The sequence below is a fragment of the Callithrix jacchus genome, chromosome 8 (assembly GCF_049354715.1).
Source record: "Callithrix jacchus isolate 240 chromosome 8, calJac240_pri, whole genome shotgun sequence".
Lineage (NCBI taxonomy): Eukaryota > Metazoa > Chordata > Mammalia > Primates > Cebidae > Callithrix > Callithrix jacchus.
In genome coordinates this window covers 58,695,483-58,717,450 of record NC_133509.1, presented here as the reverse complement: position 1 = coordinate 58,717,450, position 21,968 = coordinate 58,695,483, and the positions used below count along the sequence as shown (strand labels likewise).

The window sequence follows — 21,968 nt, the reverse complement described above, 5'->3', positions numbered from 1 at the left end:
TAGGCTGGGCACAGTGGCTCGCGCCTGTAATCCCAGCACTTTGCGAGGCCAAGGTGGGTGGATCACCTGAGGTGAGGAGTTCAAGACCAGCCTAACATGGTGAAACCCCTTCTCTACTAAAAATACAAAACTTAGCTGGGCATAGTAGTAGGTACCTATAATCCCAGCTACTGGGGAGGCTGAGACAGGATAATCGCTTGAACCTGAGAGGCAGAGGTTGCAGTGAGCCAAGATCATGCCATTGCACTCCAGTCTGGATGAGAGAGTGAGACTCCATCTCAAAAAAATAATAAAAAAAAAAAATAAAGAAGGTCTCTGAGCCTGAGGGGAGAGAACTGTAAGAGTTCCCAGGGCAGGAAGAAGAGAAATGTTGGCTACATGTGATGAATGCTATTCCATCCCTGGCCATACTCACCTCTTCAAACAGATTATTTCATGTAATCCTTAAACCATCTCATAACTTAGGAATTGTTACCCTGCATTTTACAGATAGGGAAACTGAGGCCTCAGGAAACAGCCCCTCATAGGTAGCAAATATAGACTCAAACCTAGGTCTATCATTTTTCCAGTACAATCAAGCTGGTTCAGCACTAACACCATTCTCTCAGCATTCATTTATTCATTTTCTTTTTTTCTTTTGAGATGGAGTCTCCCTTTATCGCCCAGGCTAGAATGCAATGGCGATATTTCAGCTCACTTAAGTTCCACCTCCCAGGTTCAAGCAGTGTCTGGGATTACAGGCACCTGCTACCACACCCAGCTGATTTTTCTATTTTTAGTAGACAGTTTTCCACCATGTTGGCTAGTCTGGTTTTGAACTCCTGGCCTCAAGTGATCCACCCACCTCGGCCTCCCAAAGTGCTGGGATTATAGACATGAGCCACCGCACCAGGCCTCATCATTCATTCTCATTCCCACCCTGCCCACTTCTAAGACATGAACTGCCAAGGATACCAGCTTAGAAGCCCAAAGGTAGGAGTTACCTTCCAGCCCTGCCATGAACCAGCTATGGAGCCTTAAGCATATCACACTCTGGGCCCTGGTCTCCTGATCTGTATAGTAAGAGCCTGGGCCAGATAATCTGGAAAAGGTGCTGTCCAGGCCTTCAAATCTGCAAGTGTATCTGGGAAACATACAGCAGCCATGCCTCATGACTGCCCCACATTCCTCATTCCCCGTAACTGAGACTGAAGCTAAACAAAGAACTGGACATCAGCTCCAGTTTGATTCGTTTATTGACAAATCAAATTTTAAAAAATCACTTAAAAGAAGGGTGTGTGATCATAAATGTATCTAACAAGGGGAACGCATACAGCACCAGGGAGGGAGAGTGAGGCTGGACATAACATTGCAGAGCAGAGGAGGAAAAGAAAGAAGGGGCAGCAGGGAGGATGAAAGAGAGCACCTGCCATATATCCCACAGTTCACCTTTCCACTTCTCAGCTGTCACTCAACCATTTTTCTGGACAGGGTTAACAGCTAGAAATGGCTTAAGGGCAACATCCAGATAGTTCGTCTGGAAGATTGGAGAGATGAATAGTTGGAGAATGTGGATATAGGATTTTGAAGGAGTCTCCAGCTTGAATCTGTTGCTAGAACCCTTTTCATGGTGAACTGGGAATCAAGAAGCCTAACCCTGGTGTCAGCTCAGCCACAAACTAGCTGTGTGACTTTGGGCAAGTCACTTTCCTTCTGTGATCCTTTCCTCTGATGTAAAACAAGCAAGATGGCGAGTTCTCCACTGGTTCCAGCACTCTGCAACACCAAGCGTTCTGGCAACCTGAACTAGACCAGGAGACTGGCTCAGCTTCTGGAGAAATGAGACTACTCAGGCCAGCCAGAGTGACATGGCACTGGCCTTCAAATGGAGCCCACTTGCTTAGCAACGGCAGCAATTCAGAGGGGTGAGTCTACCTGTGAGGAACTCATTCTCACTGCAAGGGTGCTCTCTGCAAAGAATGGCTGTGTGGGAGCCTGGGTTTTGCTCTACCCAGAAGGCAGGTCCACAGGACTTGAGGGATGATACAGATGAAGCAATCACACAATCTGTAGGGTCTGGGATGTGGGGTACAGTGGAGATGGAAGTAGCAGAGGGCAGTGGGCTTTGGGATAGGGTTGGGAGGTAGAGCCATGCCAGCACTTTGCTGTGTGCCAGCCTCTTGTTGCAGACACCCTCCCCCCTTAAAACAGAGGCTGGGGCCCCTGGGTCTAACAGAAGCAGCTCTTCAGGTAGAGATGCCACGCTTGGCATCAAGATCCTTGCTTCCTGTGGTGTGGACGCCATCAAAGCAAGGGTCTCGATTGTCTCCACTGCCTGGAGCCAAATGAGGTAGGCCAACCCATTTCCCCCTTGCCCCACCCATGCTGACAAGTCGGTGGCTCGTAGCCAGCCATCCTCCCACTCCAAGACACTGCCCTCAAGGCCTGGGAGCATGGCCAGCCCTGCCCTGACAGCTGAGCAGGCCACACCTGGCTTAAGAAAGCTGACCATGATGCTAGGAGGCACTCCCCACAGCCTGCCCGGTTTTATGTCAGCTGTGACAATTCTAAGGGCAAAGGGTCCCCAAAAGAACAGGTTGGAGGGAGGAGCCCATTTTTGGGGTTTCTGCCTGGGAAAGGGCTGTGGTTCCAATTCTGAGGTCCAGAGCCACAGTTTCATGGCCAAGATAGCAAGATTCCAGGGTGAGTGTGTGTGCAAACACCACCGCACACTTACAACATGTGAAGGGGAAAAGGATACTTAGTGAAAACACACTGAGCCTGGTATATCCCAGTAGGAGGACCCTACTTCCCAGTGTAAAACTGCCAGAGACCAGTATCTGACAGCCTTTAGCAAATTCTCCAAGTACCCCAAACTGGGGAATGTTTCCATGGGGGTGCTGGTCCCTAGTTCAAGGCAATTCAGCAAAGCTTTATGAATCAACTTCTCTACAAAAGGCACAACTGAGGGTCCCCAGTGGACAGGGGGAGGCCCAGCAGCAGAAACCCAGGGCCCTGGGGCAGGGGGCACCCCTGCTGCTCCCGCTCACTGCTCCAAGACCTTAAAAGACAGGGGGGTGCCACTCTTGGCAAAGGTCTTCATCAGGCTGCTGGGATAGATGCACCCCAGCTTCTCTGGGGTTGGGAAGCCCCATATCCTATAGAGTGACAGGCTCAGCCGGTCCCCGATATAGAAGGGACCCACCCATTTGGCACTGCTGCCATTCCTGGGGAGAGACAGCAGGAGGACCTGGTCACCCACGTTCCACTCTTTTTCCTGGCTCTCCCGCTTGAAACGCCTGTTCTCGGCTTTTTCACTCGCCTTGTCCGCCACCCTCCAGTGGAGCTCCAGCAGGTCCCCCACCAGCTGTAGCAGGAAGACGTCCATCTTGAGCCCTTCAATGTTTGCACTGCTCATCTCCCACCACAGGGGCTCCGTCAGCCTGGCCTCAGCTCCCGTCAGGACCTTGAACGGTGTGGCGTCAGTGGAGGAGGCCCTGAAGGCCAGGTGCAGCAAGGGCAGGGAGGCCGCCCACTTCTTCCCATGCAGGAAGATGAACTCCTTGAGGGCCCGCTTGAATTCCCAGTAGGCCCCTGAGCTTGTCAGGCAGGGGAACTGGAGGTCCCTACTCAGGGAGGCCACCTGGGCCCCCAGGGCCAGCCCACAGCTCACAAGGACGTGCCGGGCAAACTGGGGCCCCTGGGCTGCCTCCAGCCTCACGGGAACACCCCACCTTGCAAACACATGCTGAAGCAGCACCTGGGCCACAGCGGTGTGTGTGTAGGGCTTCAGGGGAAATGCCTCCACCCACCTGGTGTTGGGGTCGGCCACAATAAGTACATGTTTATGGCCCTCCTCACTTATGGTGACCGGGCCTACCACCTCGATCTGCAGGTTCGACCAGGGGGCGGTCGACCTGAGGGGCCACGGGGACTCAATCACCTTCAACTCGCTGCCTATGAGATTTCGGGGGATGCAGAACAAGCAGCTCCGGCAGTAATCTCTCACATGCTCCTGCATCCCGGGCCACCAGCCCAGTAAGCGCAGCTTCTTATAGGTCTCTTCAGGCCTCTGGTGGGCCCCCAAGGGAATGTCATGCACAGAGAAAATAAGATCCCTCCGGAGTTGCGTCGGGACTACCCAGACCTTGGGCTTCTTATCTCCCTTGAACATAAGCAATCCACTCTCCTTGTCAAGGCTGAGTGAGTTAAAGGCAGAACTAAAGGGTGAGGAGCCGGACAGTTTCTGCCCAGCCTGCAGCCTGGCAATGATTTCGGCCAGGGTACTGTCGCTCAGCTGTAATGCCAGCAAGTTGGGCCTCTTGCCCATGGCATGGGGAGTCACTACAGGGACTGGCACATCCTTTGGCAAACTCCACCACTGCCCACCCCCCTGGGCACCCTGCTTGGCCAGGGTGTCCACTGTCACAGCAAACAGAGAGCCCCGGTAGGAGGTTCGGTAGATAAACGGAAGGGATGAGAGGCCAGAGGTGAGGGATATAATGTAGGAGAGCAGACTTGGGTGAGGAAGTGGAGCCCCATCGGAGGAGAGGAAGCCCCGGGCCCTCCAGAGGGGCAGAAGCTCCCACAGGAGGCTGAAGATCCAGTTGCAGTGAGTGAGGAAAACCACCGGGAGCGGGGACTGGCCAAAGCGCTCCAGGCCACAGGCCACAGCTGCCAGGTGGGCATAGGTTGGTGTGTAAGGAGAGCAGGAGAAGGAAAGGGAGACAGGGGGGCTGGTGGGTGACAGAACATAGAGACCAAAGCCAGCACACCACTCATCTTCACGGTAGAAGCAGTAGCCCGACATGTGGATACAGACGAAGGTGGACAGGTCGGAGAAAGGCGGCAGAACCTGGAAGAAGCGAGGCATGGAGGCTGCAGGGGTCAGCAGGCGGTTCTCCCCCAGTAGGCCCTGGAGGAGGGACAATTCCAAGGCCCTCTTGCCTTTGTCCTGAACCAAGAGGGACCATCGGATCAACCAAGCTTTGGAAACCCTGCGGCTGTCCCGCACCTCAGGGTCTGCAGTGGTCCGGGAGGCATAGGAAAGGTCCAGGACCACTGGGGTGTCTCCGATGCAGCGGGAAAAATGTTTGAGGGCCCAGGCCACTGCATAGGGGCTGTCTCCCCCTGACTGGGGGCCCTGGCTCTCCTCGTCAGGGAGGAGGGGTTTTGAGGTATAGGCTATGGGATGCTTTCTCCCTGAGTGCTCCTGATGGAGAATGGCCGTCAGGGCCATGTGGCTCACAGTCACCTCCAGGCGGAAGGGCAGCTGAGAGTTGGGGGCTGTGAGGCAGAGAGCAGACACCAGGGCTCGCTTCAGGGCCAGGAAGGCCTCCTCATGCTCCTGGTGCCACTGCCAGTCGGGCTTCTGCTTGAGGAGGCTGTGCAGTGGGCCCACAAGGGCTTCATAGTCAGGGATGGCATCCCTGTGGGAGTCCATGAAGCCCACGAAGAAGGAGAGTGCAGTGAAGTTGCTGGGGATGGTGAGCTGGGCCAGGTGGGCAAGAACCTGCTGGCAGGGAGCCTTCCCATCCCAGGGGATGCCCAGGTAGGGGGAAGCCGCCCCCGGCAGGAGATCGATGTCCAGGGCCCCATCAGGGGGATCGTGGAGGCTGAGGCACCGCAGAATCTCCTCTGAAAGGGATGGGCACTCCACCCTGAACACTGATGCCAGCGAAGAGTCAAGATCATCCTCCTCAGCCAGCTTCTGCGTGCCCTGCCCCTGTCTGTGCTCCTCATCCTGCCTCTCCTCCTCTTCCCTGACTTCTTCCACATTTGGCAGACTCTCCAGGGGCCCAGAGTCAGTGTCATCACTCAACTCAGTGACACTGGCTGAGCTGGGAGGAAGGGTCTTCCACACCTTCAGAAAGTTGCCGATGTCAGTGTCCAACCTACACCAAAACACATGGAAGAGGGAGGGGCAGCCCCATCCTGAGCAGTCCTCCAAAGGGAAAGCACCTCTGTGGAAACCCCATTCCAAAGTGTCCTGAGGCTGGGCCAAGTGCCAACAACCTGCATGGCGTAGACACAGCTGGGACCCTGCCTACAAATACTTCCTCTACCTCCAGCATGGGCCAGACCCCCAATATTAGAGGTGCATCTGTGCTCTGAAGGCCCATCCAATCAAAACCTCACTGACAAAGTAACACTTTAGCTATAAGCCAATAATGGTTTGGTCAGAGATGACTGGCGGCTTCCAGCCTAATGCAGGATGAGCAATCTGGGAGCAGGCGGGGGTCACCCAAGCGAAGGAGAGCCTGACAAGGGACTTGTGAGGACACAGCAGACAAACCTCATCCACATCACTTTTTTTCCAAACTGGCAAGTTGAGACTGGGGTATCTGGGTCCAGAGAAGCAGTGCCCTGCCCAGAACATCCTGCCAAGGTCCCCTGCTGGATCTGGGAACCGGCAGGTGGGCAGCAGAGGATCTGAGTTACTGCAAACCACTTCTGCTGGCACCAGCAACGGGACCCTGGAAACGTCACTTGAGTCTCAAATACCTCATCTATAAAATGAGGACAGTGGTCATTTATGTATAACTCAAGTTGTGAGGATCAAATGAGATAATAAACAGAAAAAATCTACTTGGTGAATATTCTAGACACAGCTTCCCTTGGACAGAAAGAGTAAGAGCAAGGCTGTTCACTGCAGCCTTGGACCCAATAGCATATAATGGAAGTGGTCAAATGGCCCTCACAAGGAAACAGAAAAATCTATAGGGTACTCATGGAATGGAATACTATATGACCATTACCTGGAAATACATAAATTAGCATAGGATACACCTGAAAAAAACTAATAAACCATTGAGTACAAATGCCAGTTGTGGAAAGATACATATAGCATTAATGGATGCATAGAGAATGTTAAAATTACATTCTACATATGTACTTTCATGTATATATTAAAACCTACTATAAGTGGTTTATGAACATATAAACATGTGGCACAGTATGGAGACATGAAAATATCAGATCACTCTGATCATTATTAAGCTCTAGATAAATGTTGGCCAATATTAAGGGGATGTTTCTGATCAGTCCCAGGAAGGCCTGGGAGGCTGGGGAGGCCTGACCCATTACCTGTTTGGCTTCTTCAGAAACTCATCCAAGGTGGGGCCATCACGGCCCAGGGGGTCATCAGGCACCATGAAGAGATTCCCCGCAAAGGTGAAAGGCAGCAAGCTGGGCCCAGGGGGTGAAGAGGCACAGTCACTGTGAGCCCTTGACCCCCCCACACCCTGTTGTTGCCTGGCCTCTCCGTGGGGCTGAGATCCACATCCTAGCAGGTGCTGGTGGCCACTGCTCCAAGGCCTCTCTTCCTGCCCTAACCTCTCCCCTGCCAGGGATTGCCTAACACCCAAGGGGAAGGAATGGCTCAGGCCTCTGGGGAGCTGCCTTACCGATCTTTGACCATCAGTTTCTTGGAATTATTCATCAGGATGTGAATCTGCTCATTGGTGACAATGATGCCATCTGTCTCCTCTGCCAGTTTTACCATGAACCTGCAGGAAGAGGGGGAGTCATTAATGACCCAATAACCAGCCCCCTCACTTCCTGGGTCATTTGGGAAAATGAACTTGCAGCTTCACATTGAGGTGTGTCAGACAAAGGCACTGCCCTTCCTACTCAGAAATCCAGGACCCCCAAGCCCACCTCCTCCTCTGTGCAGCCATGTGAGATCACTGGTAAGGATCAAGGTCATCCAGGGGTGACCTCAGATGCACACACTCCTAGCTGTATATACAAACACATACCCTTGCTATACACATAGGCACATACGTACACATGCACAGACAGAGAAACTCACATTCACACATGTATATTTACTACTTCTGTTTTTGCATCTGTAAAACAGAGATAAGATACCTACCCCATGTTGCCGTGAGGATAAAACTGAATGAGATAATGCTTTTAAGTGTCTAAGTAACTGCCTGTGACACAGCATACACACAAATATTCCATTACAATGTTTCACCAATGCACAACATTCATACACATGTCAAGACATACATACATATATACGCCAGCACATATAAGTACACATACCTGAATAAACAAATCCACTTTTCCAAGAATCACCTCTCCTCTAAAGAGGGCGGTGACCGAGGAAGAAAGCAAAGGCTACCTGCTTCTCAGTATTCCCTGAAACTTTCCGTTCTGGCTCCCCCAAGCATGCTATTCCACAAGTGCCCAGCAGAGGGACTGTCTGCAGAAAAGCCATCTTCCCTCAAACACCCACCTGAACTTAGCTAAGGCACTGAAAGACACTATGCAGGGGACTAGCTCTACAAAGAAGGATGTACGAGCCTCTCTGCCCAGCCCTTCTCAGTCCTGGTTGGGTGCCAGGTCTTGGGAGAAGTGTGGAAAAACAGAACTTCTCCCTGCCTGGCATGAGAGTTACCTACATGAAACCAAGACCTCTGTCTGCCCAGCATCAACTCCAACCCCAGACCCGTGACTATGGAAGGGCCTTCCCTGCCCTAAGAGAGGCAGGGTCACAGGCTCCCCCTGAGCGCAGTGGTCCCACAGCCATGCTGAGGAGTGACAAGCAGACAAGAATTAGCGGTTTAGGTATCCAGGGCCCCATCCACATCAGCCATGCACAGACCTTCCCCAGTGCCAGGGCTCCAAGGGAGGAAAACACTAAAGCAATCTGGAGACATAAGCCTCAACCTGAATGGGTGCCCAAACCATCTGATGGGGGAACCTCATGTTCACAGGTCATGGAGGAAGAATGCCTGTTAGCTAAGGGAGATGGACTCCAGAATCTCAAAGTCAGGAAAAACTCCAGGCTTGGGGAGAGCCAGCCTCAACCCCTCTCCTCACTGTGCCCATCCCTCTGCCAACAGAGGCCTGTGCTCCACCCCACCCTCTGCACAACCCGCCCCCTCAACATGTTTGCCTCCATTTCCCCAGAGAAGACAGGCTGGACTCCACCTGACACACAAGGCGGGCCCAACTCCCTGAGCCCCGGAGGGCAGGCCTGGGTACCAGCACACCTATAATCGTAGGTGGTGATCTTCTTGCCATTCTCGAGCTGGGAGGGCGTGATTGAAAGCATCTTGAGCGAGTGTAGCTTCGTCAGAAAGTGGCTCTCTGGGGCAAAAGGCAGAAGACAGAAATGATCAAGGGAGTGTGAGGTAGAAATGGCCACTCTGGGGTGGCAGAGAGTGGGGCAGCAAGGCTGAGAGAAGACAGCTGGTGACACTGTGGAGGCCAGGCAGGCCGGGGACACCTCACCTCTCACCCTCCGGTTCTTCTTCAGCTGCCAGGTGGGTACAAACACAGTGACCTCTCGGTGTCCCCGGTTCCAGAAAAACTGCACTGCCATGGCAATGCCTCGGCAGGAGAAGAAGTGCTGGAGGCCATGCCTGTGGGGTCGTGGGACAAGGAAAGGCCCTGCCTCACCACTCCTCCCTCAGAGCCAGCCCTGGGGCAGCAAGGAGGCAATGCCAGCACCGAGGACACCAACGATGCCCTTTCCCCTTCCCTCCATACTCAGACATTCTGTGAGCACCTACTGGGTGCGGGGCACTGCCGGAAACTGTGTGTGTGTGTGTGTGCGCGCGCGTGCATGCGCGCGTACCTGTGTGCATTCATGTGTGCAGGTCCAATGAGGACAAGTGGAAGAAGGCAGCCCCTCCATTCAGAGAGCTCAGTTGAGAGCTTTAAAGCAAACAAAAATTCCTTGGCCACCTACTGTGTGCTAGGAGTGTGCTCTGCACAGATAACTATCTGATCATGTGGCAAATTAACTGGCATACACGTGTTTATGCTAACACCTCTACAGCAATAAGTGCTGTGCAGGGAGGGCAATCGCTAAGGGCCAGCAAGGTCAGGAAAAGCTTCACAGCAGAGAGCTGTGCTGGGCCTTAAGTTTGGGCTAAAAGTTTAAAAGCTAGCCTGGGAAGGGCATGGACCTTGGCAGTGGACACATTTGAGCCCAAAGGCCACCTGGACCCCTTGCTGGCTCAGGGACCTTGAACAAGATTTCCCACCTCTGAGCCTGTTTCAGCATCTATAGAGAGGGAAACCAGAAATCTGCCCTTGAGGGCTACTGTGAGGATTCCATGCACACTGCCTGGCATGCAGGAGCCACTCAACATGGACCACTTCCCGCCCATCTCTTCCCCATGTCACCCACAGGGAAGTCGGGAAGTGATGCCCATACTCTGTCCCCCGGGAATGCCCTGCCCCAGCTCCAGAGCATCCCCAGCCCACCCCATGCCCGTGACTACTCACACCATGGCCACGCTGCTGCCATCGATGACCACTCGCCGTAACCCCTGGTTTCCAGGTTCCCCCGAGAGGTTCAGCTCGAACGGTGTATTCAGGGCCTCGTGGTACCTCTGGAAGCTGGTCACTGTGCTGTTCGCTTGCAGGTGGCGAGGTGGCTGCCTTGGGGCCCCCTCCCAAGCCCCCAAGAGCCCCTCCATCTGAAAGTGGTGCTTACTGCTGATAGCCAAGGTGCCGCTGGGCTGGGGACCCTGCCTTCCAGCCTGCCCCTGGCCCTTCAGTAAGGAAGCACTAGCCCTTGATGTAGGCTGGACCTCACTCAGAAGTTTGGCTACATCCAAGGTTGGCCCTGCATCCGTGGGCAACTTCTGAGCTGCAAGTGTTTTGGGAGCTTTGGACACTTTGAGGGCCACGGGTACTTTGGGAGCTGTAGGTGTTTTGGGAGCTGCAGGTGCTTTGGAAGCTGTAGCTGCAGGCCCAATTTGAGCTTTGGGTGTTTTGGGACCTGAGGGTGATGTTTTCGCTACAGGCATCTTCTGAGCCTGGGGAGTTTTTGTAGTTGTGGGTTCCACTTGAGCTGCCAACACCGGTTGATTCACAAATGTTTTTTGAGCTGTGGCCATCAATTGAGCTGCTGGCTTTGTTGGAGCCAAAGGCACTTTGGGAGCTGCAGGCTCTGTGTGCACTGCCAGCATCATTTGGGATGTAGGCACTTTGGGAGCTGCAGGTGGCACTTTAGTTCTGGGGGGATTTTCAGCTTTGAGCACTGCTGCAGCCATGGGCACTTTGAGAGTTTCAGGCACTGTTTGAGGTCCAGGTACTGAATGATCTGTCAGGCCCCCTTGAGCCATGGGCTTCTGTTTCCCTGCAGGCAGCACTGCAGCAGGTCCCTCTTCCAGTCCCTTACAGTCAGTCTGCGTACTCCCTTGATCCCCCGGCTCACCTCCAGCTTGTAGTTGGGGTGTAGAGGTTATGGGTGGCCCTATCTGTGGAAGATCCAAGCTAACTTTGTCCTTCACATCTGAGCTCCCTGGGACCACCAATAAACTCATAACTTTTGGGGGAGTCTCTGGCCTTGGGCAATTTTGCAGGACTGCTTCTCCTCCCAGCCCCCCATCTGGTCTACCAGCTGGGCTTTCTGCACTGGGCAGAGGAGCCAGCTCCTTCTGCTTCCACTCTAGATTTAAGGGCAAAGGATTCTGCCCTGGCAGCTTCAACTGAATGGGTCCCAGTGGCCTCTGCCAGAAGGGGAAATTGAAGCATGCCTGGGACAGGAGCCAAGCCAGATGGAGAGAATGCAGCTCATTGATCCTCCAGAAGGTTGCAGCAATAGCCCCAGGCCACAATGGCCCAAAGGCTGTCCCCGGGGTCCAGGCCTTCCAGGGTGGGCACACACCCAGGGCTGATACTGGAGGTTGGAAGAGGAGTTTGTCTTCTACCCTCTGGACCTGCCTTTGCTGCAGCAAGGCTTGTGTGTAGTTCGTGGAGTCTTGGCTGCTGGTGGCTTGCACTGACCCTTCCTCTCGAGCACTGTCCATACCACCTTGGTTGCTGGAAATGACCCTGGAGGAAGCCCAAGTTCATTGAAAAGGTGAAAGGCCAGTGTGGTCCCAAACTACTACTATTTCCTTAGGGTAGGGGAGCAGGGGTAGGATCAGAGAAGCCAGACTCATTCTCCAGAACTTACCGTACCAGCTGGTTTGCTGTCTCCTGCGGTGTGCTCTGAGCTGGGATCAGGGACCCAGTGGCTCCCAGGCTAGATAACCTCTTTGAATTTTCTGGGCCCCTGTTCTGGAGGGTCCCCATGTCCAGAAAGGGTCCAGGACTCTCTCCCACAGACACCATGGCTGGGGCTTCCTTCTGCTGCTGGGGAGGGCAGATCAAAACCTCTGGGTCAGAGTGGCTGTCAGAGATGCCAAAGCGGCTGAGCCACTCGATGATGTCTTCCTTGCCCGCAGCATCCCGCACCAGGCTCAGCAGCAGCTCCTGGACTGCTGGTGGCAGCTGCAGTAGGTCCCCTGCATGCTGGTCACCACGGATCCAGACCAGGGCCCCAAAGGCTCGGGTCACCTCAGCTTCCCAGATCCCCCGGGGGGTCAGCAGAGGGGCAGGGCCCCAGCGCAGTCGCCCCACCAGCTCCTCCAGCCAGTTCTGTGTCATGATGAAAGACTCAGTCAGCCCGCCCACCATCAAGGAGCCAGGCGGGCCAGGCACCAGGTAAGCCAGGGTGCTCCAGCAGAGGCAGTCCAGGAAGAGGCCTTGGGCCCCAAGGAAGGCACAGTGCAGGATCGGCGGGTAGCGAACCTCCTTCCACAGCTCCGGGCTGCACAGGCCCTTCAGGTATTCCTGGGCATAGTGGGAAGAACAGAGTGAAGTCAGCCCTTTAGGGGCATGAACCTGGATCTGCCCTCACACCCAAAAGGCCAGCCGCTCACTAACCATGTGGTCCCACCACCACCACCGCCCACCCTGAGCCAAATGACTCCCCCATGGCCAGCCACTCTTTCCCTGGTCCTGCACCCTCATACACCCATTTCTTTCCAAGGAACACCAACAGAACAGGGAAGCCTGGGAGAGAGGAGGGAAAGAACCCAGGTTGCAGCTCCAACTTGACTTCAACTGATTAGGTTAATTGTGGGGCATTTATCATCTTCTCAGCACCTCAGTCTCTTCACCAATAAAATGGAAGTTTAAACTGGATGCTCCTGAGGTCTAGTTCCACCCTGGGAATCCTGAAGTGTGCGACAGCTCGGGGGAAAGTGGCTGCACCCTTCTGAGCACCCTCCATAAGCTAGGAACTGATGCAACCTGGGGCAAGTTATTAATCACACAACACCCCTGCCCCCATGCCTGAGATTCCTCATTCGTAACATGGAAACAGCAATAGTTTCATCTCATTGGGCCACTGTGACACTTCAGTGAGTTAATATGCAGGAAGTACTTAGGATGACCCCTGGCACAGCCTGTTCCCATTTTGCAGGCTCGGAAGAGCTATGCAGCTTGCCCAAGGGCACACAGCTACAGACTCTGATACCAGAGTTTCTTCCACATCTTCTGGCTGACTACAGTGACTACAGGGTAATCATGTGAAACTCTAGCTTCATCCCCCTCCAGAATGTCTCTAGCACAACCTGTACCCCTGAATCATAGTAACTGTGTTGCCCAGAGGGGACAGAGGAGGAGATAAGCCACCGGGCCAGTGTTCAGGGGAACCCTCGCACCTGCACATACATGAAATAGCTAACTAGACGGAAGACCTCTGGCTTTCTGGGCAGACCAAGTCCTAGAGTTCACAGATTTCACAGGGCTCACACTCGCCATCTTTAGCAGTGGCTGGGGTGGGCGAGGTTGGGGTTCTTCCACTCTATGGCTGAGTTCCATCAGTGTGGTCCCATGAGCTCTCCCTCCAATCAGCCACCCCATGTGGATTTCATATGCCCCCATCCCCCTCCACATCCCCTTTCTTTGACAGTCATCCCTCTCATCCCTCTTCCTGCTTTCCCCTGGCAGTACCATACTCCATTGTGGATCTCCAATAGCCATCCTGAAGACTACCCAGGCGTCTCTGCTCGGTCCCCGGGCCATCCTTCCCTGCTCAGGCCTATGTGTCCCTCTTCTACCCGGCTGAGGTCACAGACCTGCAACCTTTTTTTTTTTGAGACGGAGTCTCGCTCTGTCACCCAGGCTAAAGTGCAATGGTTCGGTCTCCACTCACTGCAACCTCTGCCTCCCGGGTTCAAGCAATTCTCCTGTCTCAGCCTCCCAAATAGCTGGGATTACAGGCATGACCCACCACACCTGGCTAATTTTTGTGTTTTTAGTAGAGATGGGTTTCACAATGTTGGCCAGGCTGGTCTCGAACTCCTGACCTCGTAATCCACCCGCCTTGACCTCCCAGAGTGCTGGAATTACAGGCATGAGTCACTGCTCCAGGCCTGACCTACAACCTCTTCCTCAAAGAGCCTGAAATACATGTCTAACACCTTTGTAATCAGTCTAAAACCTGATGGACATCCCAAGCCAACCCCTCCTATCCCAACTTCATCTGGTCCCACTGCCTAGCAAGGGTAAATCTGAGCAGGTGTGGGCTAACCGTCTCAGACCTTAACAAATACTCTCCACCCCATGCACCCCCATTTCAATGACATGAAAACAACATGTAAAAATGGAGTGATGTGCTGGGGAAGAAGATTATGGGTAGCTTCTTTGTCTTTCTGCAGAGAGCTTAGAATATTTATGGTTCCATCAACTGTTCAATATTTCATTTTATTTTTATTTTTTGAGACAGAATCTCACTCTGTCACCCAGGCTGGAGTGCAGTGGCGCGATCTTAGTTCACACAGCCTCTGCTTCCCAAGTACTAACAATTCTCCTGTCTCAGCCTCCCACGTAGCTGGGACTACAGACGAGCACCACCATGCCCAGCTAATTTTTGTATTTTTAGTACAGATGGGGTTCGCCATGTTGCCCAGGCTGGTCTCGAACTCCTGGCTTCATGTGATCCACTCAACACCTTGGCCTCCTAAAGTGCCAGGATTACAAGTGTAAGCCACCATGCCTGGCCTAATATTTTAAATTTATGAGATATATAGGAACTGTGATAATTTTTAAATAATAAATCTGAACTAATATTTAGTGAGAGCTTATTATGTGTCAGGCATTTTGCATATGTTATCTTATTTATTCCTCTCTCTGCCCTTTAGGGAAACACGATTATCCCCATCTTAGATGAGCAAGGAAGTCCATATGTCCAAGATCACACAGTTAGTAGGCTAGGATGCTCAGGCACTCTGGCTCCACAGTCAGGAGCCTTACCATGATGCTGTTTATACTGTAGAGCGAGAGAAGATAAGGAAAAAACAGGCATTTACAGCCTGAAAATACCTGAACAACTTTTCTGCCTAAAGCCAACCCAGACCTTCTTCCTCCAAGAGGAGAAAAAGTAGAGAAGAGACAGGAACAACTAGATAGAAAGATGATACAGATGAATAGAAAAGGGCCAGAAAAAGAGCACTGTATTTCTAAGAATATATTGTCCAATATCCCACAGGTCGTTAGTCAACTTGTAAGTTAAATAAAAGCATTTATACAAAATATTTTAATACTACTATGTACTTGTCAAGGTGCTTCATTACTTAACACCTAATGAGAATTCTCTTCTCTCATAAGTCAGGTATCGCTCGTTGTCTACTTTCCAGAACCACCCCAATTTATACTGCAGGATACTCAAAAGGCTCAGAAAACAACATCAAGAAACTCTGGAATTGGGAGTGAAAGGGAACATGAAAAACCAGGTTCTCTGAGGAGCGATTAGATCTGGGGGCCCAACTGCTCCCAACACACACACACACACACACACACACACACAGGCTTGGCAAGTACCTTCCCGCTCATTGGAGGGGTGTTCCCCTGGGAGTTGAAAACGTGGTCTTAGGAGCAGAGGTTGATCAGCATAATGTAAGGTGTGAGTAGAATACAAAAAACAAGGACAGAGTGAGGAGGGCCAAAGAGTGATACATACAATGCAAGCTAAATGCAGAGAAACTCATTCTTCCCACTCAGAGATTTGCTTGGCAGCCAGACCCTGAACCTCCAGGCTGGAGAAGAGAGGCATACATTCTGGAAAATCTGGTCAGCCCACAAGCAAAGACTTAAAAATCACAAAATGGGGTCCCTAACCAATAATACGCACAATGTCTGTACACTCAAGCTCAAAATCAACAAGTCTTGCCCACAGCCTCTGCTCCCAATCCGCTTTTTGTCCTTTACTTTTTATCATGCAAGGATTATCAGTCTTATGAGGAAAACTTCTAATGTAAAACACAGAGACAAAACCATAAAGGGAAAAAAAAGCAACCTGAAAGAAGAGAAACTAGGTGAGGAGAAGAAAACTTCAAAAAGCTTACTACCAGCCAGGAGTGGTGGCTCACGCCTGTCATTCCAGCACTTTGGGAGGCCAAGGTAGGCGGATCAGAAGTCAAGAGATCAAGACCATCCCAGCCAACATGGTGAAACCCTGTCTCTACTAAAAATACAAAACTTAGCTGAGTGTGGTGGCAAGCACCCGTAGCCCCAGCTATTTGGGAGGCTGAGGCAGGAAAATCGCTTGAATCCGGGAGGCGGAGGTTGCAGTGAGCCAAGATTGTGCCCCTGCACTCCAGTCTGAGTGACAAGAGCAAGACCCCATCCCCCCAACCAAAAAAAAAAAAAAGCTTACTATCATTTCTCTCCTCAGAGAGACAACAGAGAACATGGTACACACCAAACAAGAATACAATAGGATACATATATTCCAATTTTTGTTTTAAAAGCATAGGATACTGATTTTAAAAAGAGGGAATATAAATGACTTCTAGACATTAAAAATTTGACTGCAGAAATGAAAGACCCAAGAAAAGACTTCAAAGACAAAATTAAGGAAATCTTCCGAAAGAAGAACAAAAAGTTGAAGTCGAAAAAGAGGAGAAAACATATGAAAAGTAGAGGACTTCCAGAAAGAGAGGACAGGGACAGCACAGGAGAGGAAATAACCCACTAAGTATTTCCCCCAATTTCCTGGATCTGAGGAACATGAGTGTCCAGATAGAAGGCCTCCTAAGTACAACAAGAGTGCCTGATGATGGAGGAAAACAGACCCACACAAAGGGGCTTCACTAGGAAACTGCAGAACATTGGGGAAAACTGACAACTTCCAGAGAGAAAACAACATCTCGTGCAAATGACCAGCTACCAGAATAGCTCCAGACTCCTTCAAATGGAGCACAACCCTCACATTTCTGAAGGAAAATAGTTTCCCTTTTATAATTTGGTATCAACCAAACTATCAATAAAGTATCATTTGGCTATGCAATGTGGACAGGCAACCTCAGCATTTTTCCTCCTGTAAAACCTTTCCCAGGAAGCCACTGGAGAGCAGTTTTCCAGTAAACAAAATAGGAAAGAAGCAAAGGCAGTCTACAGGACGATGGTAAAGAGAAATCTCAGAATTTATTTATCCATTCAACTAATAATTCTTGACTACATGCCAGGCACTGTTTTAGGGTGACAGTTGTCCACACACAGGACAACTAGTTCAGATTGGAGGGTGTGACTCAAGGGACAGGCATGTTGAAAGCAGGAATCTGCATACACTTTGCTGCTACACCATCTTTTTAACTTGAGACTACAGATGGATGTGTTCCATCAACCCAAGAAAGAAAAAGTTTCAAGGTCCAGGACATGAGTATTTAGCAAAGAAAAAAGGCAAAGGATGCCAAGAATGACAGCTGTGTCAGCCTGGAAAGCAACTGACCAGACAGGAGAGATGGCTCCAAGAAAAAAATTTAGAACCAAAAGAACACCTTGAACTGATAGGCTGACCTTGTAGAAAACTGCACTGAGAGGCTACTGGAAGTGAGAAGAATTAACAATAGGTACAAAGAAAAACAAGCAAATTGAAAAACAAGGAGTCCTTAACCTCAGTGAAACCAAAAAGTAAGAAAGAAAACAAAATCGGCCAGGCGCAGTGGCTCAAGCCTGTAATCCCAGCACTTTGGGAGGCCGAGGCGGGTGGATCACGAGGTCAAGAGATCGAGACCATCCTGGTCAACATGGTGAAACCCCGTCTCTACTAAAGATACAAAAAATTAGCTGGGCACGGTGGCGCGTGCCTGTAATCCCAGCTACTCAGGAGGCGGCAGGAGAATTGCCTGGAGGCAGGAGAATTGCCTGATTCCAGGAGGCGGAGGTTGCGGTGAGCCGAGATGGAGCCATTGCACTCCAGCCTGGGTAACAAGAGCAAAACTCCATCTCAAAAAAAAAAAAAAAAAAAATCTGCCGGAGGTGGGGGGTAACCCTGATTTGTCGCATTTGCTAATTTCTGTGGCATAAATACTCCCACCATGTCTGTAAATACTCCTACACTCACTTGCACAATTCCTGAAATTTTAACAGCCTGTCCATAGGAGCCAACTCCAAAGGCTGATGACAACCAACTCTCAGGGTACTGCTCACAGTTAGTGTGCAACAAAGACAGTTCACTTTCCATCTGATGGCCAAGCCAGAAGTCAGCAAGCCACACCCTGTCCCAGAGCTCCAGAACCCAGTCTCCAGAAGGTACTCCTGCCCACCGCCACAGCCTTTGAGATCCCCATCACCTCCCTCCACGGTCACGTCTCCTCTCTGCCCCCACCCCATCCTCACCTCATTGCCAAAGGGCAGAAGGGTAGAGCAAGGTTTGTCCCAGCCCCCGCTGATGATTACTAAAACCTGCCTCTCAACTCACTGAGTTCACCTCAGAGGCCAGGCCTCCCCAGTGTTTGTTTTGCTGCCTGGGAATGTGTTTCACAGCAATGTCTTCAATGTTTCTTCATCCCACCACAACAAAACAATTTGAAAACACTCAAGTTTTACAGAGATTTTCCTGAAAAACCGGCCACATAGAAACACACCCAGGCCCTTCTCTAGATGAGCCTGTATCCTTCTCGACCCCTCCTCCCCTTGACCCCAGCAAGCCACCCTCACCCTCAACCCTCCCCACATCCTGCAACCTGTGGTCTTCCAGAGTCCCCTCTGCCTGTTGGCCTATGTTCAGGAGGCCATTAACAAAGTGTATGATTCTGTGTTCCTACAGCTGAGATTGGGGTCAGCCACGCCACCTCCCTATGGGAACCACGAGACATCCTTACACTTGGGAAACGTTCATGTGTCAGATCGCTGGACCTTAGACAGCATTTAATCCAAGACTTTCACTTTACAAACAGGGAGATCGAGACTCAGAGAGGGAAAAGGACTTGCTCAAAAGTTAAAAACAACAGTAGCTAACATCTATGGTCTATAACTCTCCATATTTTATAAAAGTATTGCAACATGCATGATTTCAGCAGACTCTCACATGAACCAGGGATTATTATCATCTGATGAGGGAATGGCTCAAGAGAGGTTACATTATTTGAACTGATCACTCAGTTAACAGTTAGCAAACTCAAACTCTTCCCACCATACCTTTCCTACCTTGATTGTAACTTGGTGACATCAAATCAAACCCAGATCCCCTAACCCCTGAGACAAAACTTTATCCTCCCCACCTTCCCTGTCCTCCTGCTCCAAATTGCCAACAAAGTCCTTTCTGCTCATTGTGTACAATAAGGCAGGGAGCTACCCAGAATCCCCTCATGCTGGGTTCCCACTTTTCAACAATGCCCTTCCCAAAGGGAAGACAAAGGGGAGTGGAGGAACAGGGCTAGAAATCAAGGGAGTCACTGGTTCCATTAGCAGCGCCTAGAGTGGGAGCCTGAGGCATAAGGATCTGTGGCCTGAAGAACCCTGAAGCAGCAGAGGGAGATGGAGCACGCATGCCTGGAGAAGCCAATCCAGGATTTAAGCAAGAAGTGGGTTGTGGGGGGCCTCAGAAAGTGTGAGTCTTGGCTGGGCACAGTGGTTCATGCCTGTGATCCCAGCACTTTGGGAAGCCAAGGCAAGTGAATCACCTGAGGTTGGGAATTTGAGACCAGCCTCACCAATATGGTGAAACCCCATCTCTATTAAAATACAAAAATTAGCCAGGCATGGTGGTGCGTGCCTGTAATCCCAGCTACTCGGGAGGCCGAGGCAGGAGAATCACTTGAACACAGGAGATGAAGGTTGCTGTGAGCCAAGACCATGCCATTGCACTCCAGCCTGGGCAACAAGAGTAAAATGCCATCTCAAAAAAAAAAAAAAAAGGAAAAGAAAGAAAGTGGGAGTCCCATAAGAGGGTGAGCTGCTGCCTTTCAAAGTAACCAAACTATCAAGAACCCAAAGAGCCTAAAAGGCTCCTCTTGTTAGTCTACGGCTTCTGAAACATCTTACTCTCAAGGCCTCCTGCACATCTGTTCTCTGGGAAGATCCCTTCCCTCTCCTAGCACCTCCGTCAAAATTGGAAAAACTGCTGACCTAGCAGCTCCACAGAGGGGTTGAGGGAGGAACTTCCCAGCCTGCCTGCCCGGCTGGCTGGTGGAATTCTGGGCCTCCCCACCCATGGCCTTGACCAATTACGATATAGGTATAGACCCAGCTGCAGTAGGTGTGTGTGTTGGGGGGCAGGTGGTCTGGGGCAGAGGGAGGCTACAGCATTCCCACAAAGAAGAGATAAGATACAGGAATCTAAGGGAAGAGGGAAACCTTGGGGGACAGGGGAATCTCAGAGGCCCAAGTGGAGGAAAAGCTTGTGAGAGAAGCCAGAGAGATTGCAGGCGTGCTGTGATCTGGCCTGTCCAATATCCAGCCCCACACAGCAAGCCCTTTCATCTGAAAGCTCACAGCCCTCCTCCCAGATTCCCACCCATCTCCAAGACCAGGGAATCTGGGAAGAGGGCTGCACCCCACTCTGACCCCCTACAAGAAGCTGGATGGCATCAAGAGTGTGAGGCAGGGAGCCCAGATCCCTGGGTTCTGGTCCAACCCCCACCACCTCACCTACCTGACTCTGAGCCCTCAGGCAGGCCCCTCACCCTCTCTGACCACCAGTACCTCATCTGTAAAATGCCAGTATCATTCTAGAAGCGTCTTTAAGGGGCCCTCCAGTCCTAGCACTCAGAGGCTCTAAGGGGCAGCCCAGGATTTAAGGAGATTTAAAAGAGGACAGAAGGACCTGGGCCTTCCAGAGTCTTGGTGGAGAACAAAGAGGTGTGTTGCAGAGGCCACAGCAATGCAGCACTTTGAGTTGTTCCCCAGATGGAAAAGTGGGGCTGCGGATGCTGGGGCCCTGGCCAGGGAAGGCTCATGGGGGGGGACACACAACGAGGAGGCGCTCTCAGTGCACTTGAGGGACAGAGGTGACACGTAGGGAAGGGGTGGGGCAGGAAAGGAAGGAACCAGAGGGAAAGAGCGGGCAAGGAAGGAGCGCAGGCTGATCTGGTGAGGCAGGAGGATGGCCCAGTACCTGCCTGCCACACTGCTAAATCCAGGCGGGGGGAGGGCGGTGGTGCCTCTACAGGCCACCATCTCCCCAGGGGAAGGGGAGAGAGGCATCTGGCTGGAAGAGATAGGTGGGGGTGGGGAGGAGCTGTTTACCTTGGCTTTGCCCATGTTCTCTCGGGGCCCCTCGAGCTGTAGCCAGAAGTAGGGGGTGTCCGGGCGGCTCTGGAAGGCACTCAGCTTGACCCTGAAGATGCGCTGCACTTGCAGCCGCTGCCGCTGCACCCGAGGCTTCGATTTTGTCTGCACCATGAACCATTCCTGCGCCGGGGGATCGCCCCCGGACAGGAGCATGGCTGCCCCGCCCGCTTCTGGAACGAAGAAGACTACAGTGTCACTGGGGTCTCGGCGCGGCTCGCGCCCCAGCCCCCAGCCTCCAGCCCGCGGCGCCTAAGCCACGCCCCCTCCTCTCGCGGCGCGCCCCCCGCAAGGCCTCTTCCTCCGCGCGGCCGGACTTACCCGGCGAGGCTCGGGCGCCCGCCCTCCCAAGCTTCGTCCCCCTCGGCGGCGGCTCCCGCAACGAGCTCTTCCTGCCGGGATTGTAGCTAGGGGTGGGACCGGTCGGGCTCCGGCCGCCCTTCCCTCCGCCCCCGGCCTTCCCCCTCCAGTACTCTGCCAGCCCCTCCTGGATCGACGCTTTCTCAGTCTGCTGGAGAGCTTAAAGGGCTCGGAGAGGAGGGAGGGGAAGCCGGGGCGGGGAGGAGGGGGAGGGGAGGGTCCCGGAGGCCTCTGCTTCCACCCAAGTTTTGGGCCCAGAGCCAGAATCCAGGGGTCAAAGTTAGTTTCCTTCCATATTCCCCTCTCTCTAGTGG

At 52.2% G+C, this 21,968-nt stretch overlaps 1 protein-coding gene across 1 annotated transcript; it reads right to left on the bottom strand.

Annotated features, from left to right (window-relative positions):
* Positions 1 to 1,217: 1,217 nt before the first annotated feature.
* Positions 1,218 to 21,677, bottom strand: NYNRIN (NYN domain and retroviral integrase containing). Its single transcript, XM_002753687.7, has 9 exons — positions 21,616 to 21,677; positions 21,253 to 21,467; positions 11,909 to 12,567; positions 10,228 to 11,784; positions 9,226 to 9,356; positions 8,985 to 9,081; positions 7,386 to 7,487; positions 7,066 to 7,167; positions 1,218 to 5,873 (listed from the first exon to the last, which is right to left on the bottom strand). The coding sequence occupies exons 2-9, from the start codon at positions 21,448 to 21,450 to the stop codon at positions 3,026 to 3,028; spliced, it is 5,694 nt and encodes a 1,897-aa protein (XP_002753733.4). The 5' UTR covers positions 21,451 to 21,467; positions 21,616 to 21,677; the 3' UTR covers positions 1,218 to 3,025.
* Between the last annotated feature and the right edge of the window lie 291 nt (positions 21,678 to 21,968).

What these genes read in the sequence shown, in the direction of transcription:
- NYNRIN (XM_002753687.7), bottom strand. Translation starts at nt 21,450, where the DNA reads ATGCTCCTGTCCGGGGGCGATCCCCCGGCGCAGGAATGGTTCATGGTG. An exon ending in ACAGCAAACCAGCTGGTACG is followed by an intron (nt 11,785 to 11,908) that starts GTAAGTTCTGGA and finishes GGCTTCCTCCAG; the next exon opens with GGTCATTTCCAGCAACCAAG. An exon ending in TTTCTGAAGAAGCCAAACAG is followed by an intron (nt 5,874 to 7,065) that starts GTAATGGGTCAG and finishes GTTTTGGTGTAG; the next exon opens with GTTGGACACTGACATCGGCA.